The 24,856-nt window shown below is 40.9% G+C and overlaps 1 protein-coding gene across 1 annotated transcript; it reads left to right on the top strand.

Annotated features, from left to right (window-relative positions):
- Positions 1-861: 861 nt before the first annotated feature.
- On the top strand, positions 862-24,856 carry LOC121442399 (DNA repair protein RAD51 homolog 3-like). Its single transcript, XM_041643939.1, has 10 exons — positions 862-985; positions 2,021-2,279; positions 3,433-3,599; positions 7,032-7,165; positions 9,805-9,936; positions 13,896-13,962; positions 16,605-16,665; positions 19,361-19,421; positions 21,063-21,152; positions 24,083-24,856. Exons 1-10 carry the CDS (start codon positions 868-870, stop codon positions 24,113-24,115), a joined length of 1,122 nt encoding a protein of 373 aa, XP_041499873.1. The 5' UTR covers positions 862-867; the 3' UTR covers positions 24,116-24,856.

The following is a 24,856-nucleotide window of genomic DNA, read 5'->3' as shown; positions in this document are numbered from 1 at the left end:
GTGGTGGCTACTTATAATCTCAGAACTCAGTACTCAAAGAGGCCATTACTGACTATATATTGTGTGAGGCCACCCTCTTCTAAATGAGACCTGTCTCAAAACAACAAAGAGTATTTCCCTCAGGTGTTTGCTTTAGTGCTCTAGAGAAGACATCCCTAACCTCAGGCAACTTCACGCCAATGGGGTGTTAGAATCCTCCAGAGCTAGTTCCGGGACGGGCACCAAAGCTACAGAGAAACCCCGTCTTGAAAAACAAAAAGCAAAACAAAGCAAAAAAGTGCTCTGAATTTTTCACAGCAAGAAATTGGCAACTGACCAGTATTCAACTGCTGCTGCTGCTTTTTTTTTTTTTTCCAGACAGGGTTTCTCTGCGTCGCTTTGTCGCCTGCCTTGGAACTAGCTCTTGTAGACAAAGCTGGCCTCGAACTCACAGAGATCCACCTGCCTCTGCCTCCCGAGTGCTGGGATTAAAGGCGTGCACCACTGCCCCGCTGGGAGATGATTTCTCATTAAGAGACTCAGACCCATGAAACAGGCCAGGGCGAGGAGGGGAAACACGGCATGGTGATCCGGGGACCACTGGGCCTGATCACCATCCTCACGTCTCTAGCCTCGCTTTTTTCCTGTCAAGCTATACCCTTGGTAAGGGGACCCCACAAAGTGCTTCAGAGGAGTCCTAGAGGAAAACACACGAGTACTTGGGGGAAGTCCCCTACAGCAGGGCTTCCTAAGGCTAGGCCGCGCGAGCCCCGCCCCTTCCGCCGTGCGCCTGACGTCACACGGCATGGGCCGGGCGGGGTTTGGGCAACGAGGGCTTCGCGCGCTTCTCGCTCTACGTCACCGGTGCGTAGGCTCTGCGCTTTCAAAATGCAGCGGGAATTAGTGAGTTTCCCGCTGTCTCCCGCGGTGCGCGTGAAGCTGGTGGCTTCAGGGCTCCAGACTGCCGAGGACATCCTGGAGGTGAAGCCCTCTGAGCTCAGCAAAGGTAACGACTCCCGGCGGCCAGCTGATGCACCGCGGCCGCCTGGCGCCGCCTCCGTCTTCCTTCCCCCACCACCGTGTTGACGACGTAAAGCGACTCTTCGCTTGTGGTTGGAACTATGTGGAAAAACATTGACTGATTGCTTTCTGTGTCCGCGCGCCTCCTGGATGCTTTGAGGACTGCGTCACTTACGCTCAAGGGAAGTCTCTTGGACCAGAGTGTTTAATCTGTAGATGAAAAAACCAATTTTTATTATTTTTTTTTAAAAGAACAATTTTTCATCTGAGTTGCGTAATAATGGCTCTAGAATTGGAAAACAGACAAGCCATGTAATTCTCACAGTTCCAAGATTCTGGGAGGGGGGAATGGAAATTGAATTCAAGAGTTGAAGGATTCAGTAGGAACGGAGAGGCTTCAGTGAGAAAGGAATAGGAGAAAGCCCTAGAAAGACGACGGACGCCCTTTATGATTCACGGAATACCCCAAACAGTTTTTTCAGAGCTCTTCAGATTACATTTAGTGTGTACATTAAGTGTGCATCCTTAATGTACACAAAAGTAAAGCTGGCGTCATCCACTGTGCCACCAATAGTGTGCCGAGCTCTTTGCTGTTCACTAAAGAGGACAGAATGTAATGTTTTGTTTTGTTTAAGTGTTTGGTAATGCTTTGCAATTAGCTTTGCAAATGCTAGTTAAACCCTCTACTTAAAATTAGAGCCACACCCCTAGTCTAATTTTTAAGTTTTAGTAGCAGTAATGTTGCTAACAGGACAGTAACTAAGAGGTGGAGCACTAACTAGCTGCTCGTGCCTAAGACCCTGGGCTTGATCAGCCATTAAATAAACCTTGAAGTTAATGTGCTAATTCATCACCGAGGTAGACTTTTGTTTGGTTGTTTTTGAGACAAGGCTTCTCTGTGTAGTCCTGGCTATCCTGGAACTTGCTAGTGCTGAGATTAGAGGTGTGAGCCACCACATTCAGCTCTGTGACTTTTAAATCTCTAATGTCAGTTCCCCCCACCCCCCGATTTTTTTTTCAGAAGTTGGGATATCCAAAGAGGAAGCTTTAGAAACTCTACAGATTGTAAGAAGAGAATGTCTCGCAGATAAACCAAGATGTGCTGGTACTTCCTTGAGAGTCAAGAAGTGCACAGCCCTGGAACTTCTTGAACAGGAACACACCCAGGGCTTCATAATCACCTTCTGTTCAGCCCTAGATAACATTCTCGGGGGTGGAATACCCCTAACGAAAACGACAGAAGTTTGTGGTGTACCAGGTGTTGGGAAAACACAATTATGGTAAAATAAGAACGTTCTCTTCTTAAGTATGGACTTAGTGTTTTATGTAACTAATAGAGTATTGTGCTGTGAGTTTGTAATCAGAATACCAAAAAGTGTGTGTTACTACTTCCTGCAACAAACCATCAGCTTACTGTTCATATTATCTCAGGTACCATCTTAGTGAAGGGATAGAGCAGCTTCGATGTCAGAAATGTTTCTTTTATAATGCAATATAATCACTACAGTAAGCAGATTCTCTCCTAATAGTTAGCTTCTGAGATATATTTGTCAGATGTTTTAAAGTTGATTTATATATGATAAAGAATCCTGAACCAGGCTTGGTAACATACTCCTATAATTTCATCACTCAGGATACTGAAGCAGGATTGCTATGAGTTGGAGGACAGTCTGAACTATATAACAATTGTTAGACCAGCCAGGGATATATAGTAAGACCTGGTGTCAACAACAACAAAAAAAAAGTATGTTGAGCTGGAGAGATGGTTCAGTGGTTAAGAGCATTGACTGTTCTTCCAGAGGTCCTGAGTTCAATTCCCAGCAACCACATGGTGGCTCACAAACATGCAGACAGAATACTATATATATAAAATCTTTTTTTTTTATTTGTTTTTCAAGACAGGGTTTATCTTTGTATCTGTGTAGCCTTGACTGTCCTGGACTAGGCTGGCCTCAAACTTAAGAGATCTGCCTGTCTCTGCCTCCCAAGTGCTAGAACTAAAGGCATACACCACCACCACCTGGCTCAAATAAATAAATCTTTAAAAAAAAGTATGTCTACTTGGGTGTAGTGACACAATCCTGTAAATATAGCAGTAAGGCTGGAGATTGAGATAGAAGGATTGAGAGTTGAAGGTTCAGCCTGGGCTACATTTCCAGAACCTAACTCAGAAAAAGGGAGAAAATATAAACCAATTCCTAGAAACCTAAAAACCACAAAGAGTTACTTAATGGTAATTTTGTGTAATATCTGCACTATAATCTAGGCATCTATGGATTCATAGGTATTTGGAGCTATGGAGAGTTAGCCATCTCTGTTGCCTTGGGGTATTACTTTTGTATTTAGAAAACTTGATGGTTTAGCTGATGATTAGACACAGTTTACAAAAGACATTTTGATAGTTATGATAATGATTTGGTCATTTCTTGACAGTATGCAATTGGCAGTGGATGTGCAGATTCCAGAATGTTTTGGAGGAGTGGCTGGTGAGGCAGTATTTATTGACACAGAGGGAAGTTTTATGGTTGATAGAGTGGCAACCCTTGCAACTGCCTGCATTCAACACCTTCGCCTTATAGCAGGAGCACACATGGACGAAGGTGAGTTAGCACAAAGTGCTCCTTCTGTAAGAGAAAGACAGTTTGTATTTGTGCCATTTCAGACTTCAGTAAGAGGTTGTCCCAAACTTGAAGCTTCTGCCTAGTTAACAGTACTCTCCCTGAAGCCTAGCTGTCTGTGATCATTCTGCCTCAGTCTCCAGAATGCTGGGATAGCAGACCTGTGTCGTACCCAACTTAGCAGCCATTGCTCTTTTAAATTTAATTAATTTTTTTAATGGTTTTTCAAGTCAGGGATTCTCTGTGTAACAGTCTTGGCTGTCCTGTAACTCACTTTATAGACCAGGTTGGCTTCAAACTCCCAGAGGTCTGCCTGCCAAACCTCCCAGGTGCTGGGATTAAAGGCACTCAGCACCACACCTAGCACAGCTCATGTCCTTCACCACTGAGTCACCTATCCAGCACAACAGACTTACTTTTAAAGTAATTGAGAAGGTAAGCACCTTGGCCAGTGCGATGGCTTAGCAGGTAAAGGTGCTTGTCACCAAGCTTGATAATGGAATTTGACCTCTAGAACTGCTATAACAGAAGAAGAGAACTGAAAATTGTCCCCTGAAATCCACAGATGCACTGTGGCGTTTGCATAAACAGACACACACAGTTCATTACAAACAAAAACAGATTTTTTTTGTTATATCTTTTCAGTAGAGATTCTGGAAAGGTAGACAAAATAATTCTGTCTAAAATGTCTAGTCGTGGCGCATGCCTTTAATCCCAGCACTCGGGAGGCAGAGGCAGGCGGATCTCTGTGAGTTTGAGACCAGCCTGGTCTACAAGAGCTAGTTCCAGGACAGGCGCCAAAACCACAGAGAAACCCTGTCTTGAAAAACCAAAAAAAAGTCTTACCCAATCTGTCCTTGGAAGTCCTGTATGGACAGAAGAGGTGCTGAGGCACTGGGATGTGAAGGCTTTAATGATTGGTGCATGAGAAAAATTAAAGGTTGTTTGTTTGTTTTGTTTTTTTACTAATTTAGTGTATATTGGAAGAGGCCAGAGTTTACTAACCTGAAGTCTAGTTCCCAGGATATCCTTGTACTGCTGTATGCCTGAGGATGATCTGGCACTGAGCCTCCTGCCTCCTTTTCCCACCTGCTGGGACTGCAGCTGTGAGCTGCTGGGTGCAGATAATTTTTCTGTGATGTTTTGTTTACTTTGTTTTGTTGTTTATTTTTGCAATGTTGGGGATCAAACCCAAGGCCTTGGAAATGTTAGTCAAGCACTCTATCACTTAACATCATTCCAGCCCGTTCTCTGTGAGTGAATCTCTGCACACACGCACTTGTGCATACACACGGGAGGGGTTGTTTTGTAATGTTATAGCATAAGTCGTTTTTTATTTGGCTTCTTGAGACAGGATCTTACTCTGTAACCCAAATTGGCCTGGAACTACGTAGGTTAGCTGGTCTGAAACTCCCAAGTTAAACAGTTTCTGACTTTTGTTGAGCTGGAGAGATGGCTCAGTCGTTAAAAGTACTACCTGCTCTTCCAGAGGTCCTGAGTTCATGTCCCAGCAACACATGGCAGCTCACAGCCAACTATAATGGGACGTGCCTTCTTTTGGTGTGCAGACATACATGTAGACAAAACACCATATATATAAATAAATAAATCTTTTAAAAAACATCTCATTTTACTTAGTGTGTATGCTCATGTGTGGAGATCAGAGAGAATTTGAGTTGTTCCTCCTACTGTGTGGATCCCAGAGATTGAACTCCGGTCATCTTGTCAGCCATCACAAACATCATAGGACAGAGAGAGTTCATTCATTAAAAGCTCCTGCTGCTCTTGCAGAGGATCTCGGTTTGGTTCCCAGCACCTCATGGAGGCACACAACTCTTCACAGCTCCAGTTCTGGCCTCAGTGGGCTCAAGGCACACACAAGGTGCACTTACATACAAGCAGAACACCTAATCATGTTAAAATTTTTTTAAAAAAATACATTTTAGAATGTGGTAATTAGTTTCTCATTTCAAAGCCAAACTCGCTTTATTTTCTTTTATGTGTTTGGGTGTTTTGCCTGAATGTATGAATGCACTGTATGTATACATTGCCTTTGGAGGCCAGAAGAGGGCATCAGATCTCCTCGGACTTGAATTACAGTCTGTTGTGAGCTGCCATGTAGGTTCTAGGACTCAAACCTGATTGCTCTGGAAGAACAGCCAGTATTCTTAACTACTGAGCCATCTTTCTAAGCACCCTACCCGCTTTTTTTAAAATTTATTTTTATTTTTTTAAGCATGGCTGTCTCAGTACTTTCAGTGTAGACTAAGGTGGCCTTAAATTCTAAAGCATACTGACTTTTTAAAACCATACCAAACCATACTGATGTTTTAAAATCCAGTGTTAAGATTTCATAGTGTTACTACTCAAAGATCAGAGTGTTAAAGGGAAAATACACTCCATTGGGACATTTTTCTTTTAAAATCTTGTGGTTTTTGCTTTTGTTTTGTTTTGTTTTCAATACAGGGTTTCTCTGTGTAGCCCTGACTGTCCTGGAACTCAGTTTGTAAATCAGGCTGGCTTTGAACTCAGAGATCTGCTTACCTCTGCCCACCAAGTGCTAGAATTAAAGGTGTGAGCCACACCCCCCAGCCCCTGGATTTTCCTTTGAATTCTTAATTTGTATTCTTCAAAAACAAGAAAGAGAAACTTGAATCGTGATACTTCTGTTCAGTGGAAATCAATAGCTGGAGATAAACAGTAAGAATTTTGTTTATTTGTGAATAAATAATCCCTAGTATATTACACATACAATCAAAGACAATAAAGTAACTTTGGTTTTGAAATAAGAAACTAATTGTTGCATTTTAAAATGTATTTTTTAAAAAATATTTTAATGTGATTAGGTATTTTGTCTGCATGTCAGCACACCATGCCTGTACCTGATGTTCATGGAAACCAAAAAGTGACATCAGCTCTCTTGGAACTGGCGCTGTGGATGGTTAGAGTTAGGGTAAGCTGCTATGAGGGTGCTGGGAACCAAACCTGGGTCCTCTGCCAGAGCAGCAAGAACTCTTAAAGAAACAGTAGAGCCGGGCGGTGGTGGCGCACGCCTTTAATCCCAGCACTCTGGAGGCAGAGGCAGGCGGATCTCTGTGAGTTCGAGGCCAGCCGGTTTAGAAGAGCTAGTTCCAGGACAGGAACCAAAAAGCTGCCGAGAAACCCTGTCTCGAAAATCCAAAAAAAAAAAAAAAAAAAAAAAGAAAGAAAGAAAGAAAGAAAAAAACAGTAGAAAACATTAAAAAACAATAAGATCAGCAGTCAACAAAGCACATTTTACGGCGATTCTGCAGTGGTTCTGTCATCTTTTAGATGTGATGTTGTTTTACAAGGGTACAAATAACGTATCTGTGATTGTCAGACATTTAGGAAAAGAAAAACTAAACTGTTTTCAGATTGCTTTGTTTGTTTCAGAACATCAGAAAGCCTTGGAGGATTTCACTCTTGAAAATATTCTTTCCCATATTTATTATTTCCGTTGTCATGATTACACTGAGCTGCTGGCACAAGCCTATCTCCTTCCAGATTTCCTTTCAGATCACTCAAAGGTATCGGTCATACTACTGAAATAAAGTCTTTGGAAGTGTTGATAATTCAAAAATAAAGTGTAGCATAAACTTGATGTCCCTGCCCTGCAACTTACTTATTTTACTCTATTTTTTGCACATATATACTATATACATAGCAAAATATATATTCTTATGTATAGGTTATGGTTTTTTGGTCTTGTTTTTTTGTTTTTGGGTTTTTGAGACAGGTTTCTCTGTGTAGCTTTGGAGCCTGTCCTTGAACTTGCTCTGCAGACCAGGCTGGCTTTGAACTCACAGAGATCGACCTATTCTGCCTCCCCAGTGCTGTGATTAAACGTGTGCTACCACCGCCTAGCTTACAGGTTTTATTTTGTTTTTTTTTTTAGACAAGGTTTTTCTGTGTAGCCTTGGCTGTCCTGGAACTCACATTGTAGACCAGTCTAGCCTTGAGATTTACCTGCTTCCACCTCTAGAGTGCTAAGATTAAAGGTGGGGGCCACACTGCTCAGCTGACTTTGAATTCTCAATCATTCTGTCTTCATTCAAGTGCCAGGATACAGGCTTTTGTTACCATATTCAGCCTGTTTCATTTTTATTATTATTATTTATTTAATTAATTTTTTTCTGAAACAAAGTTTCTTTGTGTAGCCCTGGCTGTCCTAGAACTTGTACTGTAGACCAGGCTAGCTTCAAACTCAGAGTTCCATCTGCCTCCGCCTTCTGAGTGCTATGATTAAAGGTGTGTGCCACCATGCCTGGCATTTGTTCTACTGTTTTTTTAATTTCAATTGGTTTACCTCTCCTTAGTCACTCTCTCTGTTTCTTTGTTTTTGTTAGGGCTCAAAGTTAAAGTCTGATCCGCGTGAGGCAAGTGTTCTACCACAGGTTCTCAGCTACTTTTAGACTGTTTTGGTTACTATAGCTTTGTAGTACATTCTGAAATTAGGAAACAAGAATCCTCTTAACTTTGTTCTTTTAAAGATTTCTGTGGCAGTGTGGGGAGTCTTACAGTGAGTTTCAAGATTTCTGTGGCTGTGTGGGGTGTCTTACAGTGAGTTTGCTGTTCCTGTGACGACACACAGACATTTTGGTTGCAAAGGGTTAAGAGTCCATCATAGCAGGGAATCATAGCATCAGAGATGGCACAGCTGAGAGCTTACATATTTAACTGCAATCCAGAAGTAGAGAGAACACACTGGAAATGGTACATGGCTTTGAAACCTCAAAACTTGTCCCCAGTGATGTACTTCCTCTAGCAAGGCTATACTTCCTAAGCCTTACCAAAAAGCGCTCGCTACCAACTGGGAACCAAGTATTCAGATACTAGACTCTCGGGGATATTCATTCAAACCACCACACCATATGATTTTTTGGTTAATTTTTTATTAATGTATATATGGGCATTTTGCTTGCATTTATGTCTGTGTACCATGTATGTGCAATGTCCACACAGGCCTGAAACAGAGCACTGGTTTCCTGGGACTGGAGTTAAAGAAGATTGTGAATTGCCATGTGGGTGCTATGAATTGAACTTGGGTCCTCTGGAAGAGCAGCCAGTGCTCTTAACTGCTGAGCCATCTCCAGCAACAGAAATGAAGCTTGAACCTTGCATGTGCATGCAATGCTAGTATTCAGGTGATGATTCATGTAGAATCATTGGGTGATACTTTGCAGAAGAAAGAAAGCCTTTGAGGGCCGGAGAGATGGTTAAGAACACTGACTGCTCTTCAGAGTTGGAATGCCAACACCCACATAGTGGCTCACAACCATCTGTAAATTTGGTTCTAAGGGATCCCTTGCCCTCTGCTGGCCTTCACAGGTACTAGGCACAAACATGGTGCACAGGCATACATGGAGGCAAAACTAATACACATAGAATTATAAAATGAATTTTAAGAGGAAACCTTTGAAGAATTAGAAATAAAACCCTAGGATGAGGTATATAGCTCAGTAGTAGAGTGTTTACCATCTGTGGGCCATAGGTTTAATTCCTAGCATTATAAAAGAAAACTCTTTATTTTTAATTGTGCAAGGGACTGGAGGCCAGAGGAGAGCATTGGATCCCCTAGACAGATACCTGGAGTTATAGGAAGTTGTGAACTGCCTGACATGGGTACTAGGAACTGAACTTGCATCTTCTTTTTTTTTTTTTTTTTCAGTTTTTCGAGACAGGGTTTCTCTGGTTTTAGAGCCTGTCCTGGAACTATCTCTTGTAGACCAGGCTGGTCTTGAACTCACAGAGATCTGCCTGCCTCTGCCTCCCGAGTGCTGGGATTAAAGGCGTGCGCCACCACCGCCCAGCTTGCATCTTCTTTAAGAGCAATGTACACTCAATTGCTGAGCCATCTCTCCAACTGCATCAAAAATGTTCAGCTAGCAAGCTAGATGGCTTTCTTTTTTTTTTTTTTTTCTTTTTTGATGGGGAGTTGTTTTTTCCTCAAACAAGCTTTCTCTAACAGTCCTGGCTGACCCGGATCTTGCTTTGTAGACTAGGTTGGCCTCAAAAAGAGATCTACCTGTCTTTGATTCTTGAATGCTGGGATTAAAGGCCTGTGCCACCCGACCCGACCTGATTTCTTTTTTAAGGTTCATTTTTGTAATGGGATATGTTCATTGTAATTGTAACTCCAAAACCAATTTCATTCTCCTGTGTTTAGGTGCAGTTAGTGATAATCGATGGCATTGCTTTTCCTTTCCGTCATGACTTTGATGATCTGTCCCTTCGTACGCGGTTACTGAATGGCCTAGCCCAACAAATGATCAGCCTCGCAAACAATCACAGATTAGCTGTAAGTATTATTAGAAGAATTTTATAGCTAAGACTGTATGAAATATTAATGTCTGGCTGGGCAGTGGTGGTGATGCACACCTTTAATCCCAATACTCGGGAGGCAGAGACAGGTGGGTCCCTGAGTTCGAGGTTAACCTGGTCTACAGAGTGAGTTCCAGGACAGCCAAGGCTGCACAGAGAAACCCTGTCTTGAAAAACAAAATAAAACAAAAAAATTAATGTTTAAATTTATTCATATTTTGCATGAGTAGATTAGACCCAGAGCCTCATGCACGGTAGGCAAATATATGTGAACTAAAGAGTGCAGGGTTACCTGTTTGCCATTAATTTTCACTCTGCAAACACATCTTCCCATTGACAAAAATAAAAATGCTGAGTTACCCTCGTTTTTTTTAACCTTTTTTTTTTGGTTTTTCGAGACAGGGTTTCTCTGTAGCTTTGGAGCCTGTCCTGGAACTCCCTTTGTAGACCAGGCTGGCCTTGAACTCACAGGGATCCACCTGCCTCTGCCTCAGGAGTGCTGGGATTAAAGGCGTTTACCACTGCCCGGCTTTTTTTTTTTTTTAACCTTTTAAGGGAAATTGTTAACACATACCTGTGATACACCAAATGTAAATAAAAAACTTCCTCTGTAAAATTAAAACCATACATTTTTTTCTTTGTGTTTCCAAATCTTAATCTTTTTAAAAAAAATATTATGGATTTATTATATATACAGTGTTATACCTGCAGGCCAGAAGAGGGCACCAGATCTCATTACAGATGATTGTGAGCCACCAGGTGTTTTCTGGGAATTGAACTCAGGACCTCTGGAAGAGCAGTCAGTGCTCTTAACCTCTGAACCATCTCCAGCCCCTCTGTTTTTTTTTTTTTTGTTTTGTTTTAAATGTTTTTTGAGATAGGATAGCTTTGAAGCCTGTCCTGGAACTCACTCTGTAAACCAGACTGGCCTCAGACTTACAGACATCCTCTTACCTCTGTCTCCCAGTGCTAGGATTAAAGCCAGTTCTCTCCACTATGTTTTCCCAGAGATCAAACCTAAGTTGTCAGACTGCATGGAAAGTGCCTTTACCCACTGAGTACCACTTTACCATCTTACCATATCTTGCCATATCCTTTTTGCTAAAGCATAGTGCCCTTTCTTACTGCTAATTGTAATTTAGCATCCTTAGTGCTGGTATCCTGAAGATCCCCCAGTAGAGGGCACTCAAGACAAATAGGCTGCAGAGTGTTACAGTTTCCTAGGTTATGGTGGGTTTTTCTTGTTCTGTTATTTTGCTGCTGCTGGTGCTGCTCCTCTAGCCCAAGACTTCAGACATACTACACAAACATTCTGCCATTGAAGTATGTCCCCTGCCCTATTTTAATTTAGCCCTTTCTCTTTTATGTATATGTTTTGGTTTGTGTGTACACATGGAGGCCCATGTACAGTGTGCATTTGCCTGTGGAGCCCAGAGGTCAGCACTATTATTCTTCTCAGTCGCTGTCTGCCTTAGTTAGGTTTTTTTGTGTTTGTCTGGTTTTGGTTTGTTTGTTTTTTGAGTCAGGGATTTTCTATTGTAACCCTGGCTGTCCTAGAACTCTCTCTGTAGACCAGGCTGTCTTTGAACTCAGATCCACCTGCCTCTGCTTCCCAAGCACTGGGATTAAAAGTATTCACCACCACTGCCTGGTGCTTTTTCTTTTAAGTCTTTTGTATGTGCATGGGTGCTGTACCTGCATGTATGTCTGTGTACCGTGTCAGTGCTGTGTGCAAGGAGGCCAGAAGAGGGCATTGGAACTACCAATACTGGGATTAAAGATGGTGGCTAGTGGCTTGGGTTTTTGTTTTTTCAGGGCTCTGAAATTCAGGACTTTGAATTCACTATACATCTAAGGATGACACTAAATTCTTACCCTTTTTAAATTTTTTTGGAGACAAGGTCTTACTATGTAGCTCTGTCTGTTCGGAAACTCGTGTCCCCAGGCTGATATCAAACAGATCTTTTTGCTCCTGCCTCTACCTCTAAAGTGCTGGGATTAAATGAATGTACCGCTATGCCTTGCTGTCTTACCTTTATATTGCTGTGACAGAAGTACCATGACTAAGGCAAATTTGGAATACTTTATGTATTTTTGTTTTTCTATCCCTACCAAAGTTTCCCCTTCCTCCTCTCCTCCAGTACCTCCCTGACCAAGGCAGTTTATAAAAATGTATAAGATATGCCAGGTGGTGGTGGCTCACGACTTTAATCCCGGCATTTGGGAGGCAGAGGCAGGCAGATCTCTGTGAGTCTGTGGCCAGCCTGGTCTACAGAGCAAGTTCCAGGACAGGCACCAAAACTACAGCGAAACCCAATCTTGGAAAAACCAAAAAGAAAAAAAGCATTTAAAGGTATGGCATTATGGCTTGCTTCTCCTTAAGTGCTAGGACCAAAGGAATGTACCACCCATATTTGGCTAAAATTTTGATGTTATTTTTTGAGATAGGTCTATCTATCCCTGGTTGCCCTTGAACTCTCTATATAGACCAGGCTGGCCTCAAACTCATAGAGATATATGCCTGCCTCTGTCCCCAAGTGCTGGGACTAAAGGCATATGCCACTAGGCCCCAAGATTTGAATTTTAAAAAGTGCAGGTACTGGAGAGATGGCTCAGTGAATAAAGTATTTGCTTTGGTAGCGTGAAGACCTGAGTTCAATACCCCAGCACCCACATAAAAGCCGAACATGGCACTACACTCCTGTAATCCCAGGATTGTGAAGGTGAGGGCACAGAAAGGATTTCCACAGGGGATTCTTTGGTTTTGCCCGCCAGCCAGCCAAACTCAAAGAAGAATCCTAGATTCAATGAGAAACCCTGTCTTAAAAAAAAAAAAAAAGGCCTGGAGTTGCCTTTAATATCAGCACCTGAGAGTCGGGCTGGTGAATCTCTTGAGTTCGAGGCCAGCCTGGTGGTCTACAGAGTGAGTTCCAGGACAGCTAGTTAAAAAGAAAAACCCTGTCTTAAAAAATGAAAAATAAATAAAAGAATAAGAATTCTTTGTTCCTTCAGATTTTTCTTATCATGTTTTCTGATAACACATGTTTGCAGGTAAGTACAGAAAATTTTTATTTTTAAAATTTCAAACAAATGAGCAAATCTCCATCTCTTCGCCTTTATTTAGAAAAAAAAATGTATTTTAAAGAGCTTTATTTAGTTTGTGTGTATGAGTGTTTTGCCTGCATGTATGTCTGTGTACCACATGTGTGCCTGGTGCCAGAGGAGGCCATAAGAGGGTTTCAGGTTTCTGGATTTGAAGTTATAAATCACTTCTCAACTTGTGGGTCATAACCCCCTCAAGACCATCAAAAACACAGATATTTACATTATGATTCATAACAGTAGCAAAATTATAGGCCTGAAATAGCAATGAAGCTGGGCAGTGGTGGCGCACACCTTTAATCCCAGCATTTGGGAGGCAGAGGCAGGCAGATCTCAGTGAGTTTGAGGCCAGCCTGGTCTACAGAGTGAGTTATACAGAGGACTGTAACACAGAGAAATCCTGTCTGGGGGTGAAAAATAAAGAAAGAAATAGCAACAAAAATAGTTTTATGGTTGGGGGGGTCACCACAACATGAGAACTGTATTAAAGGGTCAAAGCACTAGGAATGTTGAGAACCACTGTTAAAAATTGTGAGCCACCATGTGAGTTCTGGAAATTGAATCTGGGTCTTGAATTTGAGTCATCTCTTTAGCCTCTAATATATTTTCTTTAACTTGTTATATTCAGAATATTATCTCATAGGACTGTTTACGTACTTTTTGTTTGTTTTTCGAGACAGGGTTTCTCTATGTAGCCCTGGCTGCCCTGGAACTAGCTGTGTAGACCAGGCTGGCCACAAACTCATAGAGATCCACCTGCCTCTGTCTCCCAAATGCTGGGACTAAAGGCATGCACCACCATTGTCCTAACTTTCTTATGTTTTGCTCTTATAGGTTATTTTAACAAATCAGATAACAACAAAGATTGATAAAAGTCAAGCATTACTTGTTCCTGCATTAGGTGGGTAAATGAATTAGATAAAACATTTTCATTTTAATATTTTCCTACCTTGTCATTTGAATACTATAAGCTTTGAAAGCAGAGACTGCTAATCCACTGACTCATCTGCTCACTAAGTGCAGTGTCCTGAGATACCGACTAATCCTTTCATAATTTAACACATTTATTGAGTATCTGCTTTCTGGCAGCTGTGTTAGAAACCTGAGAAATAAATATTCAAAATAGGATTCTAGACATTAAAACCTCAGTCTTGCTGGGCAGTGGTAGCACACACCTTTAATTCCAGCACTCAGGAGGCAGAGGCAGACAGATCTCTGAGTTTGAGGCCAGCCTGGTCTGCAGAGTTCCAGGACAGCCAGGGCTACATAGAGAAATCCTGTCTCAAAAAACAAGCAAACAAACCCCTCAGTCTTAGGAGCTAGAGAGGTGGCTTAGCCATTAAGAGCACTGACTGCTTAAAATAAAAAAAGAAATTTAAAAAAACCTAAGCCCACGGTCTTAGGCAGGAAAGGAGGAGGAAAGGGGTCTATTTAAATAAAAATCACACCAGTGCAAACAGGTATGACTATATTTCTTTTTTTTCTAAGATTTATTTATTATGTATACAGTGTTCTCCAAAAGAGGGCACCAGATCTCGTTATAGGTGGTTGTGAGACACCATGTGGTTGCTGGGAGTTGAACTCAGGACCTCTGGAAGCACAGTCTGTGCTCTTAACTACTGAGCCATTTCTCCAGTCCATGACTATATTTCTATTTTTTTTTTATTTTCTTTGATTTTTCGAGACAGGGTTTCTCTGTGGCTTTGGAGCCTGTCCTGGAACTAGCTCTGTAGACCAGGCTGATCTCGAACTCACAGAGATCCGCCTGCCTCTGCCTCCGGAGTGCTGGGATTAAAGGCGTGCGCCACTACCGCCCAGCATGACTATATTTCTAATGTGATTTTATTAGAACACAATGTTTCAAGATCTATCTTGAAGTATTATTGAAACCCAATAATACTCTGTGTGCCAAACATGGTGATACAGAACTGTAGTCCCAGCTCTTCATGAGGCTGAAGTAGGAGGAACTTTAGCCCAGAAATCCAGGGAAAGCCTGGACTGCATAATGAAACCTCCTTGGTGACTTGTCTTTAATCCCAGCACTCCAGAGGCAGCAGCAGACTGGGTTCTCTAAATTCAAGGCCATCCTGGTCTAACTATCAAATTCCAGGTCGATCAGAACCATAATGAGACCCTGTTACTGGGTGTCAAAAATACATAGTAGGCCTTATAGAATGGAAGGTGGATAATATACTGAAACTATAATCTTTTCATGGAGCAAATAGAGGACAATGATTTGCATTGCTCTCCTGGAGAAGTAAAACTCTATCACTCTTAGGATCTTCCTCATGTGCCACAGGTTTTGAAACCAAGAACATTCTTTGGTTTGCTTTGTTTATACTTTGTTTTTTCAGAGAGGGTTTCTCTGTGTAGCCCTGTGTGTTCTGAAACTCACTCTTTAAACCAGGCTGGCCTCAAACCCAGAGATTCCCCTGCCTCTGCCTCCTAAGTGTTAGGATTAAAGGTATACACCACCTCTGCCTGGTCAAAACCAAGAATATTATTTTTTTAACTAAATACTTTATTATTTTATATTTCTTTTCTTTTTTTAGTTTCTCAAGACAGGGTTTTTCTGTGTAACTGCTCTGGCTTTCCTGGAACTCGCTCTGTAGACCTTGAACTCAAAAAGATCCACCTGCCTCTTGGGAGCTGCAATTAAAGGCATCCACTACCCCACCTGGTCCAAGAATTTTATTTTATTTAATTAATTAGTTAATTAATTTATTTAATTTTCGAGACAGGGTTTCTCTGTAGTTTTTTTTTTTAATATTTATTTATTATGTATACAATATTCTGTCTGTGTGTATGTCTGCAGGCCAGAAGAGGGCACCAGACCTCATTACAGATGGTTATGAGCCACCATGTGGTTGCCGGGAATTGAACTCAGGACCTTTGGAAGAGCAGGCAATGCTCTTAACCACTGAGCCATCTCTCCAGCCCCTTTTTTTTTTTTTTTTTTTCGAGACAGGGTTTCTCTGTGGCTTTGGAGCCTGTCCTGGAACTAGCTCTGTAGACCAGAGCTGGTCTCAAACTCACAGAGATCCACCTGCCTCTGCCTCCCGAGTGCTGGGATTAAAGGCGTGCGCCACCACCGCCCGGCTTCTTTTTTGGTTTGTTTTTTTTTTTAAATATTTGTTTATTTATTATGTATACAATATTCTGTCTGTGTGTATGCCTGCAGGCCAGAAGAGGGCACCAGACCTCATTACAGATGGTTGTGAGCCACCATGTGGTTGCTGGGAATCGAACTCAGGACCTCTGGAAGAGCTGTCAGTGCTCTTAACCTCTGAGCCATCTCTCCAGCCCCTCTGTAGTTTTTGGTGCCTGTCCTGGAACTAGCTCTTGTAGACCAGGCTGGCCTTGAACTCACAGAAATCCACCTCCCTCTGCTTCCCGAGTGCTGGGATTAAAGGCGTGCGCCACCACCGCCCGGCTCAAGAATATTTTTATTCTAAATTTGGTAATCTAAGATTGTATTTGGCCAGAGACCTTCTAAGCAACTTGAAAATTCTAAAGGTATTATATAGTTAATTCTTTGTTTAGGGGACAGCTGGGGGCACGCTGCTACGATAAGGCTTATTTTTCATTGGGAACAAACGCAAAGGTCAGTATAGAAATAAGTTCATAATTCAGAATATTAGTCTAATTACACTGAGTACTTAATGGTTCTTAGCATTAGTCCTCAGCTTGAGATTTGCAGTGACCCATAAACCACTGCTTTTGTTGCCTTGTTTGACATCAGTTATAGAAAACAGAAACACACTGTTAGTACTGCACATTCAGCTACACAGGGAATTCTTTGTGTATTTAAATGATGGGGTGAATGCACCTGGAACATGTAGGTGGCTAAGGAATTGCTGCCTTCTGATACTCTTTGAAATCCCTTATTAACTATGAAGAAGGAGGTGGTACTTTGCGTTCCCAGAAAGGATTGAAGAATAAAATCAGGACAAAATGAAAACTTTTGAGGTTAGCGTTAGGACTAATACATGTGGAAAATAGGATGGTGTTTCTTAGTTGCTTAATATAGTTCTTGCATGAAATTGTGTCTGTCATTTTTTCCCCTTTTATTACCCATGTATTTACCTGCCTTTCACAAGTATTATTCTTTAAAATAAAATCATGGCAGCATGGAGCCTTTGTGTTTGTTTCTAAAGCTGCTGCGCAAGAGAATGGACCTGCTTTCCTTTTCTTTAAAGTAGGCCACTGAAAGCTATGAAGTCTTTTATTCTGAACTTCAAAAAAATAACAGATTTATGCCAGCCTTTCTGCTTTGTGATTAATTGGCATAACCTAGAGAACTTAGTGTGGAAGTGCTCTAATAAAGAAGGAAACTGAGGCAGTTTGTAGGGCAGCATTGAGCTTAGCGATACTATATTTTTATTTTATTCCTAGAAAGCTGCATTACATACCTTCTGATTCTCTTTCAAATTCATATTGTGGTTAGGTATGTTGGCACATACCAGCACTCGGGACTGAGGAGAACAGTCTGAGTTCGAGGCTAACATGGCCTGTGTAGTTCCAGGTCAGCCTAGGACTGCAAGAGTCCTTAAAAAAGAATAGAAAAAGCCTTATCATAAAACTCTGTTTCATGAAAAAAATTTTTTGGAGGGTGGAGAGGATATATATATTTATCTGTCAATGGAGCCCTGGCTGTCACGGAGTTCGCTCTATAGCCCAGGCTGGCCTTGAACTCAGAGATCTGCCTGCTTCTGCCTTCTGAGTGCTGACATTAAAGGGGTGCACCACCACTCCCAGCTTTATTTAATTTTTAAAAAGGGATTTATTTATTAGCCGGGCGGTGGTGGCGCACGCCTTTAATCCCAGCACTCGGGAGGCAGAGGCAGGCGGATCTCTGTGAGTTCGAGACCAGCCTGGTCTACAAGAGCTAGTTCCAGGACAGGCACCAAAACCACAGAGAAACCCTGTCTCGAAAAAAACAAAACAAAACAAATAAAAAGGGATTTATTTGATGTGAGTAGTCTTCCTGCCGATTTTTGCATGTCCGGTGCCCACAGAGGTCAGAAGAGGGCACTGGATCCCCTGGAACTGGAATTAGAAATGGTTGTGAGCTGCCCTGTGGGTACTGGGAACTGAACCTGAGTTCTCTGCAGGAGCAGCGAGTGCTCTGCACTCCGCAGCCACCTCCCCAGCCCTTACTGTGGCTGTAAGGGAAAGGAAGGCACGGACTTTGTGCAGTAGCCTCTGGAGGTAGAGACTGCGTGAGTCAGTTGGAAAAGACTGCACCAGTGCAGCCACTAAAACCTAACTTGGTCAGCATGAATTCTTTCCCTTTGTCCTGTAAGAACTTTTCAAGAAGATAATTATAATATTGCATGCAATTCTTTTATTCCCTAGTAGAAGTGCTTTTCCTCTGAATTGTTGATTTCAAGTCTGTAGATATGACAATCAGATTATGATAATCAGAATTCAGTCGCTAAAGAATCAAGATATTTTTGTTTATTGTTTGAAACTAAATTGTCTTTAAGTTTTGTGAAATATTTGCTTCTAGGGGAATATGGTGGTTTTGTTTGGTTTGGGTTTTGGGTACTAGAAATTGAACGAGGACTTTTGAGCATGCTCAATATAAGCTCTCCTACTATAGATGAGCTATGGGCCCATCCGTAAGATTGCGTGAAGTCTTATATGCTTTTTATTTGTTGTTTGTTTTTGAGATAGACTCTCAAGTAGCCCAGGCTGGCCTGTAACTTACTAGATAGCATAGAATGGCCTTAATTCTTGAAACTTTTGCTTAGTTTCCAGAAAAGTACCCCACTGATATTAGGGAATTAGGGCCTGGGAAATGCTAAGCAAACACTCTGCCATCAAGTTGTATACTCTCATGTTTTTTAGAAATTTATTTTAAAAATATGAAAATAATTTATAAACTGATAATAAAAATGAACACTTTAAATATGAACAGAAAAACCTAAAACCTTGAATAATATTTATAATATGAATTGAGCTTAGATATTATCTCATGGACTAGTAACATCTGATTTTATATTTTGCTTTTTGTGTTTTTTTTTAAGATAGGCTCTTTTTAAAGAAGGATTTTGTTTGTTTTAAGACACAGACTGGCCTTGAACTTGTGGGCTCAAAAAAATCCTACTTCTGCCTACTTGAAACTAAAGGCATCCGCATGGTAACCTGTGAGGGAAGGTTTTCTGTTTCTTAATATTTCTCTACAATTATGTTCTTGAGAACACTTGATAAGATTCTGCACATTTAAATTATGAAATCAGCTATGCAACCTAATTATTAAAGTAATGTTTATATGTATTTTTTTCTTCAAACAGATTTGCAACATTGTACAAGTCGCCAAGCCAGAAGGAGTCCACAATACCATTTCAGATCACAGTTAGTATTATTTAATCAGAGTGGGGTTTTGGTGTTGGTGGGCAGTAAATATCTGAAGGGGTCATGTACAAATGGTTTCTGTTAATCTTATAAGCAGCAAGCATGTTTGAAGACAGTTTTGGTGGGAAAACATCACCAAAACAGTACTAACAGAATACTGTAGTTACAGTTGGGCGGTGGTGGCGCACGCCTTTAATCCCAGCACTTGGGAGGCAGAGGCAGGCAGATCTCTGTGAGTTCCAGGACAGCTAGGGCTACACAGAGAAATCCTGTCTCAAAAAACCAAAAAAAAAAAAAAAAAGCCAGAAAAGAAAAAGAAAAAAATTATCTTTGAAAACAGAGGAAATATTTATGTTTCATGGCATCTGTAAAATCTTCTACAGACTTTTATGTTAAAAGTTTTCAGAAAGGAAAAGGTACAGCTGGACATGATGGCCTACACTTAGGAGATTGAGGTAGACGGGGATCAGTAGTTCAAGAGCAGCCTAAAAAGTATGTGGTCCTGTTTCAGAAATATCAGCAGCAAGAAAGGATAATGCTGGTGTTAGTATTTGGTCTGTAGTAGCTGTCACACTTAATGTCACTCTCCTGAACACTTACATCACTAGACACCAGGCCCAAGTCACCCTCAAACTCACTACAAAGCTAATCATGACCTTTGAGCTTCATTATTCAATATATTTTTAAAATTTTTTTTAATATTTATTTATTTATTATGTATACAATATTCTGTCTGTGTGTATGTCTGCAGGCCAGAAGAGGGCACCAGACCTCATTACAGATGGTTGTGAGCCACCATGTGGTTGCTGGGAATTGAACTCAGGACCTTTGGAAGAGCAGGCAATGCTCTTAACCACTGAGCCATCTCTCCAGCCCCCTATTTTTAAAATTTATATATCATTTGTATACCATTTGTGTGCTTGGTGTCCAAGGAGGGTGAGCCTCCACCTGGGTCTTTCTCAAGAACAAGTGCCCTTAACTACTGAGCCAATTCTCTCCAACCCTTGCTTTTTTTTTGAGACAGGGTCTCTCTACATAGCCTTCGCTGTCCTAGAACTTATTCTATAGACCAGGCTGGCCTCACACTCAGAAATTTGCCTACCTCTGCCTCCCGAGTGCTAGAATTAAAGGTGTGAGCCACCACACTAAGCAGCCATCTTGTAAGGATAGAGAGAACAATGGAAAGCAGTTCTGAAAATGAATTCTTCACTTAGTGTTTACACTGCCCTTACTATCCCCAACCTGCCGTTGTTTTGTCTTTTTGAGAAGAGGTCTTGTTATATATATAGTCCAGGCTGACTTTGAACTTTTGATCCTCCTGCCTCAGCTGCCTGAGGGCTTATTATTACAGATGCATACCACATGCCAGACAGAATATTTTATTGTGAAGATGATTTGTAAAGCAGATAAATAGCAGATCAGACTACTTTCCACTTCTCTCGGCAGGTACCATAACGCTTACTAGGATTCTTTTTAGAGAACTTTTTGTTGTTAACTTGGGCAAAAGGGTGTTGGGCCTCATCACTGAACTATTGGAGTCTTAGAGAACATCCTTATTCAGTGTTATTTAAAAACTATTTGGAAAATTAATTTTTACTTTAAATGTTCATTAAGTGTGTTCGTGTATTCTTCATCTTGCAGCCTCAGGGATTTCGAGATGCTGCCATCACTGCTCCTTCGTCACAGGCAGGAGCGTCTTTGAATTTCCGGAAACGGTCACGAGAACAAGAGGTAGAGTGCTGACCCAAAACTAATCTCAGTATACAGTTAGACTCGCCATGTGATATTCATTGTAGTACATAGAAGTTTTTGATAGTCTTTAAATATAAGCACATATTCTTTAAAATATAGACACATTCACTCATGCCATGAGTGAATCAGAATTATTTGATATGAATGGGAAATAGTTACAGACTCTTCTGGGAAAAAAAATTTTTTTTCTGTATGCATATGCCATGGTGACTTGTAGTAAGAGGACAACTTGGGGAGTCAATTTTCTACTTCCACTTTCTTTTTTAATTTATTTTTATTTGTATGGGTGTTTCCTGTGTGTGTGTGTGTTCATGTGTGTTCGTTCACTATGTGTGTGCTGGTGCCTACAAAAGCCAGAGTAGGTTGGTGGATCCCCTGGAATTGAAGTTAAATGATACTGAGTCACCATGAAGGTGCTGGGAACCAGACCCCAGCCTTCTGCAAGAGCCAAAAATGTTCCCTAATGCTGAGCGGTGGTGGTGCACGCCTTTAATCCCAGCACTTGGGAGGCAGAGGCCGGTGGATCTCTGCGTGTGAGGCCAACCTGGGCTACAGAGTGAATTCCAGGACAGCCAGGGTTATATAAAGAAACCCTGCCACTGAGGGAGAATTCAGTCTTTTTTTCTCTACTTACTGTCTCCAGTTGGTTTGGACAAACAAGTCTACCTGGCAGATGGTGGTTGCATTTGGATTTCATCTTAGAGTTAGAGTGTATGATAAATTAAAAAGATACAGATTTTCTTTTATTTCATGTCATCAATATGATTACCCTTTCGGGTAATTGATGTACATACATGAATATTGATAGTATGACTTCATCTATCAAAATAAAAAGTTAAAATATAAAGTAGCCATCAAAGATTAATGTGGCTAAAAGTTTGCTTCCAGGGAGGTATTATTGGAAGGTAGTAGAAACTAAGAAGTAGGGCCTTATGGGAAATCTTTAGATCATTTTGAGGATGTACTTCAGAGAGGATTGTGGGACTCCAGGTCTGTTTTTTCTCTTGCTTCCTGGTCTTGAGGTGAACAGTTTGGTCTTATCATGTGTACATCAGCTATTGCCATCTGGCAAACCAACCAGAGACCTGGAAGCACTGAGTTTGTCTGATCATAGGCTATAACCTCTAAAACTGAGCCAAAATAAACCTTTTATGTCAGCTATTATAGTGATGAAAAGCTAACACAAATAGATTTGTATGCACACAAATATTTTCAAGATTTATGAGTGTTTTGCCTGCTTGTGTGTCTGTGTACCATGTCTGTAAAGCACAGGAGAGAATATTGGATCCCCAGGAATTCTTACAGGCAGTTCTGAAATACCATGGAGGTGCTGGAAACTGAATTTAAGTCTTCTGTAAGAGCAGCAGTGCTCTTAACTGCTGAAACATCTTTCCAGTACCTCAGTGTGACTTTTTTTTAAAAATTGGTATAATAATGGGTTTCGTGACGACTTTTGTGTGCTTTTTGATTTTTGAGACAGGGTTTCTCTGTAACAACAGCTCTGGCTATCCTGGAACTCTCTTTTGTAGACTATGTTGGCCTTGAATTCACAGAGATCCACCTGCTTCTGCCTCCCAAGTGCTGGAATTAAAGGCATGCACCACCACCTTTCATGAAGACATTATAGGTATATCATGTACTCACTTCCAGTGTTTTAATGTCATTTCCTTGTTTTATCATGTTGTGGACACAGCTCATACAACATAAGCTGATAATATAGTTTACTTTAAAAACTCATTTTGGAACAGGGTGGTGGTGGCAAATGCCTTTAATACCAACATTTAGGAAGCAGAGGCAGGTGGATCTCAGTGACTTCGAGGTCAGCCTGGTCTACAAAGTGAGTTTCAGGACAGCCAGGACTGGACTGTTCAGAGAAGCCCTGTCTCAAAAAAACAAAACAAAACAAAACAAAAAAAATATTTTGGGAAGAATAAATACTAGAAATTTATATTATCTATTGCTGTACTTGGAAAATCAGTTTGATACCAAATAAGTTTAGGTGTTTATTATGTTAAAATATAAAGTTAAAAGCTCACATAACCTGATTCAACACCTGGTTTTGTTTATTTTTAGGATACAGGCTTAACATTTTAAATATAGTTATTACATATCTACATTGTTAGAGAAAAACTTAGAGATCATTTCATCATGGGCTGGGGAGATACTTCATTCAATAAAATGCTTGCCATGCCGGCATGAAGATAAGAGTTTTATCCTTGGAACCCACATGAAATAAACCTGAGACAGGCAGATCACTGGATCTCACGAGGCAGCCAGGACAGCTGGACCTAGGCTTCAAGCCAGTGAGGCTGTCTTTAAAAGACTAGGGTGTACAGCTGGGGAATGACACTCTGAGGTGTGATCAGGCCTCTACATACACACACACACACACACACACCATTCTACCAGTGTCTTTCCTGTGTGATGCATGTGTGCACATTTGTGTATGTGGGTGAATGTGGTTGTATGTGATCCACAGTTGTCATGGGGTGTTCAGAGGACAAGCTCGTTGTTGGTCTTTGCTTTCTACTGTGTTTGAGACAGCATCTCATTGCACTGGTCTGCAAGCTCCCAGGGATTCTCCTGTCTCTGCCTCCAGATATGCCACAGGAGGGCCAGGATTACAGGGGCATGCTCTTAACTGCTGAGCCATCTTTCAGCCCCACTGTGTTTTATTTTTGTCAATAATGTTCTTAATCAAGTTTCTGTGGTTGGTGGTAAAGTTACAGTATAATCTGATAGGATGATCCTAGAACTAAAGTTAGACCCACATTCTCACTCTGCCTGAGACTTCCAGAAGCCATGCCAATTTGGGCGTCTTTATTTTTCATACTTATTTTTACTGCCTTATTTATAAAAAAGATTGTTTATAAATGATTGTTTGATTTTTCTGGCTTCTGTTTTTATAGAGGCATTATGAGGCAGACAGTCACTGGAAATAATCAACACTGAAAATATTGGAAACAAGGACATTTACTTTCAAGATCACAGAAGTGTGGTTGCTGCATCCCTGTAATCCCAGCACTCAGAAGCTAAGGCATGAGGATTGCTGTTAGTTCCAGCCTAGCCTGAGCTGCACAACAAGACCCTGTGTCTAAAAATAAATAAAACATCATAAAAACCAATAATATTCACATTACTCTTATAATACGTTGAATTTCAGTTTTGAGACAAAGCTGAATTGTTTTATTGCTTTAGAAAACATACTGAGTTACAGGAGAGAAGCTGACTGTTCATAATATGTATTTTTAGTTAACATCAGTGCCTAAATTTACTGTTACTGTTAAAATTTACAGAACATTTTGCTCCCTTAGAATCGATTTTGGCATAAAAAGATGTTGACAAGATTTCATGTATTTTTGACCACAGTCTATTTCTTTGCTTGTTTTCAGTCCCAGTTCACCTTTGACACAGGCTTCTTAGTATTTCAGGTGTCCATTTGACTTCCATTCTATGTAGTGAGATGGAAAGTGAGTTTTTAAGCATTCTATTACTTTATGATTTTTATGTGTAACTTAAGAAAATATAAAAATTATTCTCATTCAGAAGAATGGAGGGAGAACTCAAGGTTATATCCTACCTACTTTCAAAAATAAGAAATTGCAAGAAAAAGGTCAAAAACCAAGCAGTTATGTAAAGAGAAGTTATGACAAAAGCCATATAAATTGAGGCTCGAAAAGAAA

The sequence above is a fragment of the Microtus oregoni genome, unplaced genomic scaffold (genome assembly GCF_018167655.1).
Source record: "Microtus oregoni isolate MIOR12 unplaced genomic scaffold, Mior012 000091F_ref0000469, whole genome shotgun sequence".
In the NCBI taxonomy this organism is placed as follows: domain Eukaryota; kingdom Metazoa; phylum Chordata; class Mammalia; order Rodentia; family Cricetidae; genus Microtus; species Microtus oregoni.
The sequence above is the reverse complement of the archived record's forward strand: the minus strand, read 5'-3'. Positions and strand labels throughout refer to the sequence as shown.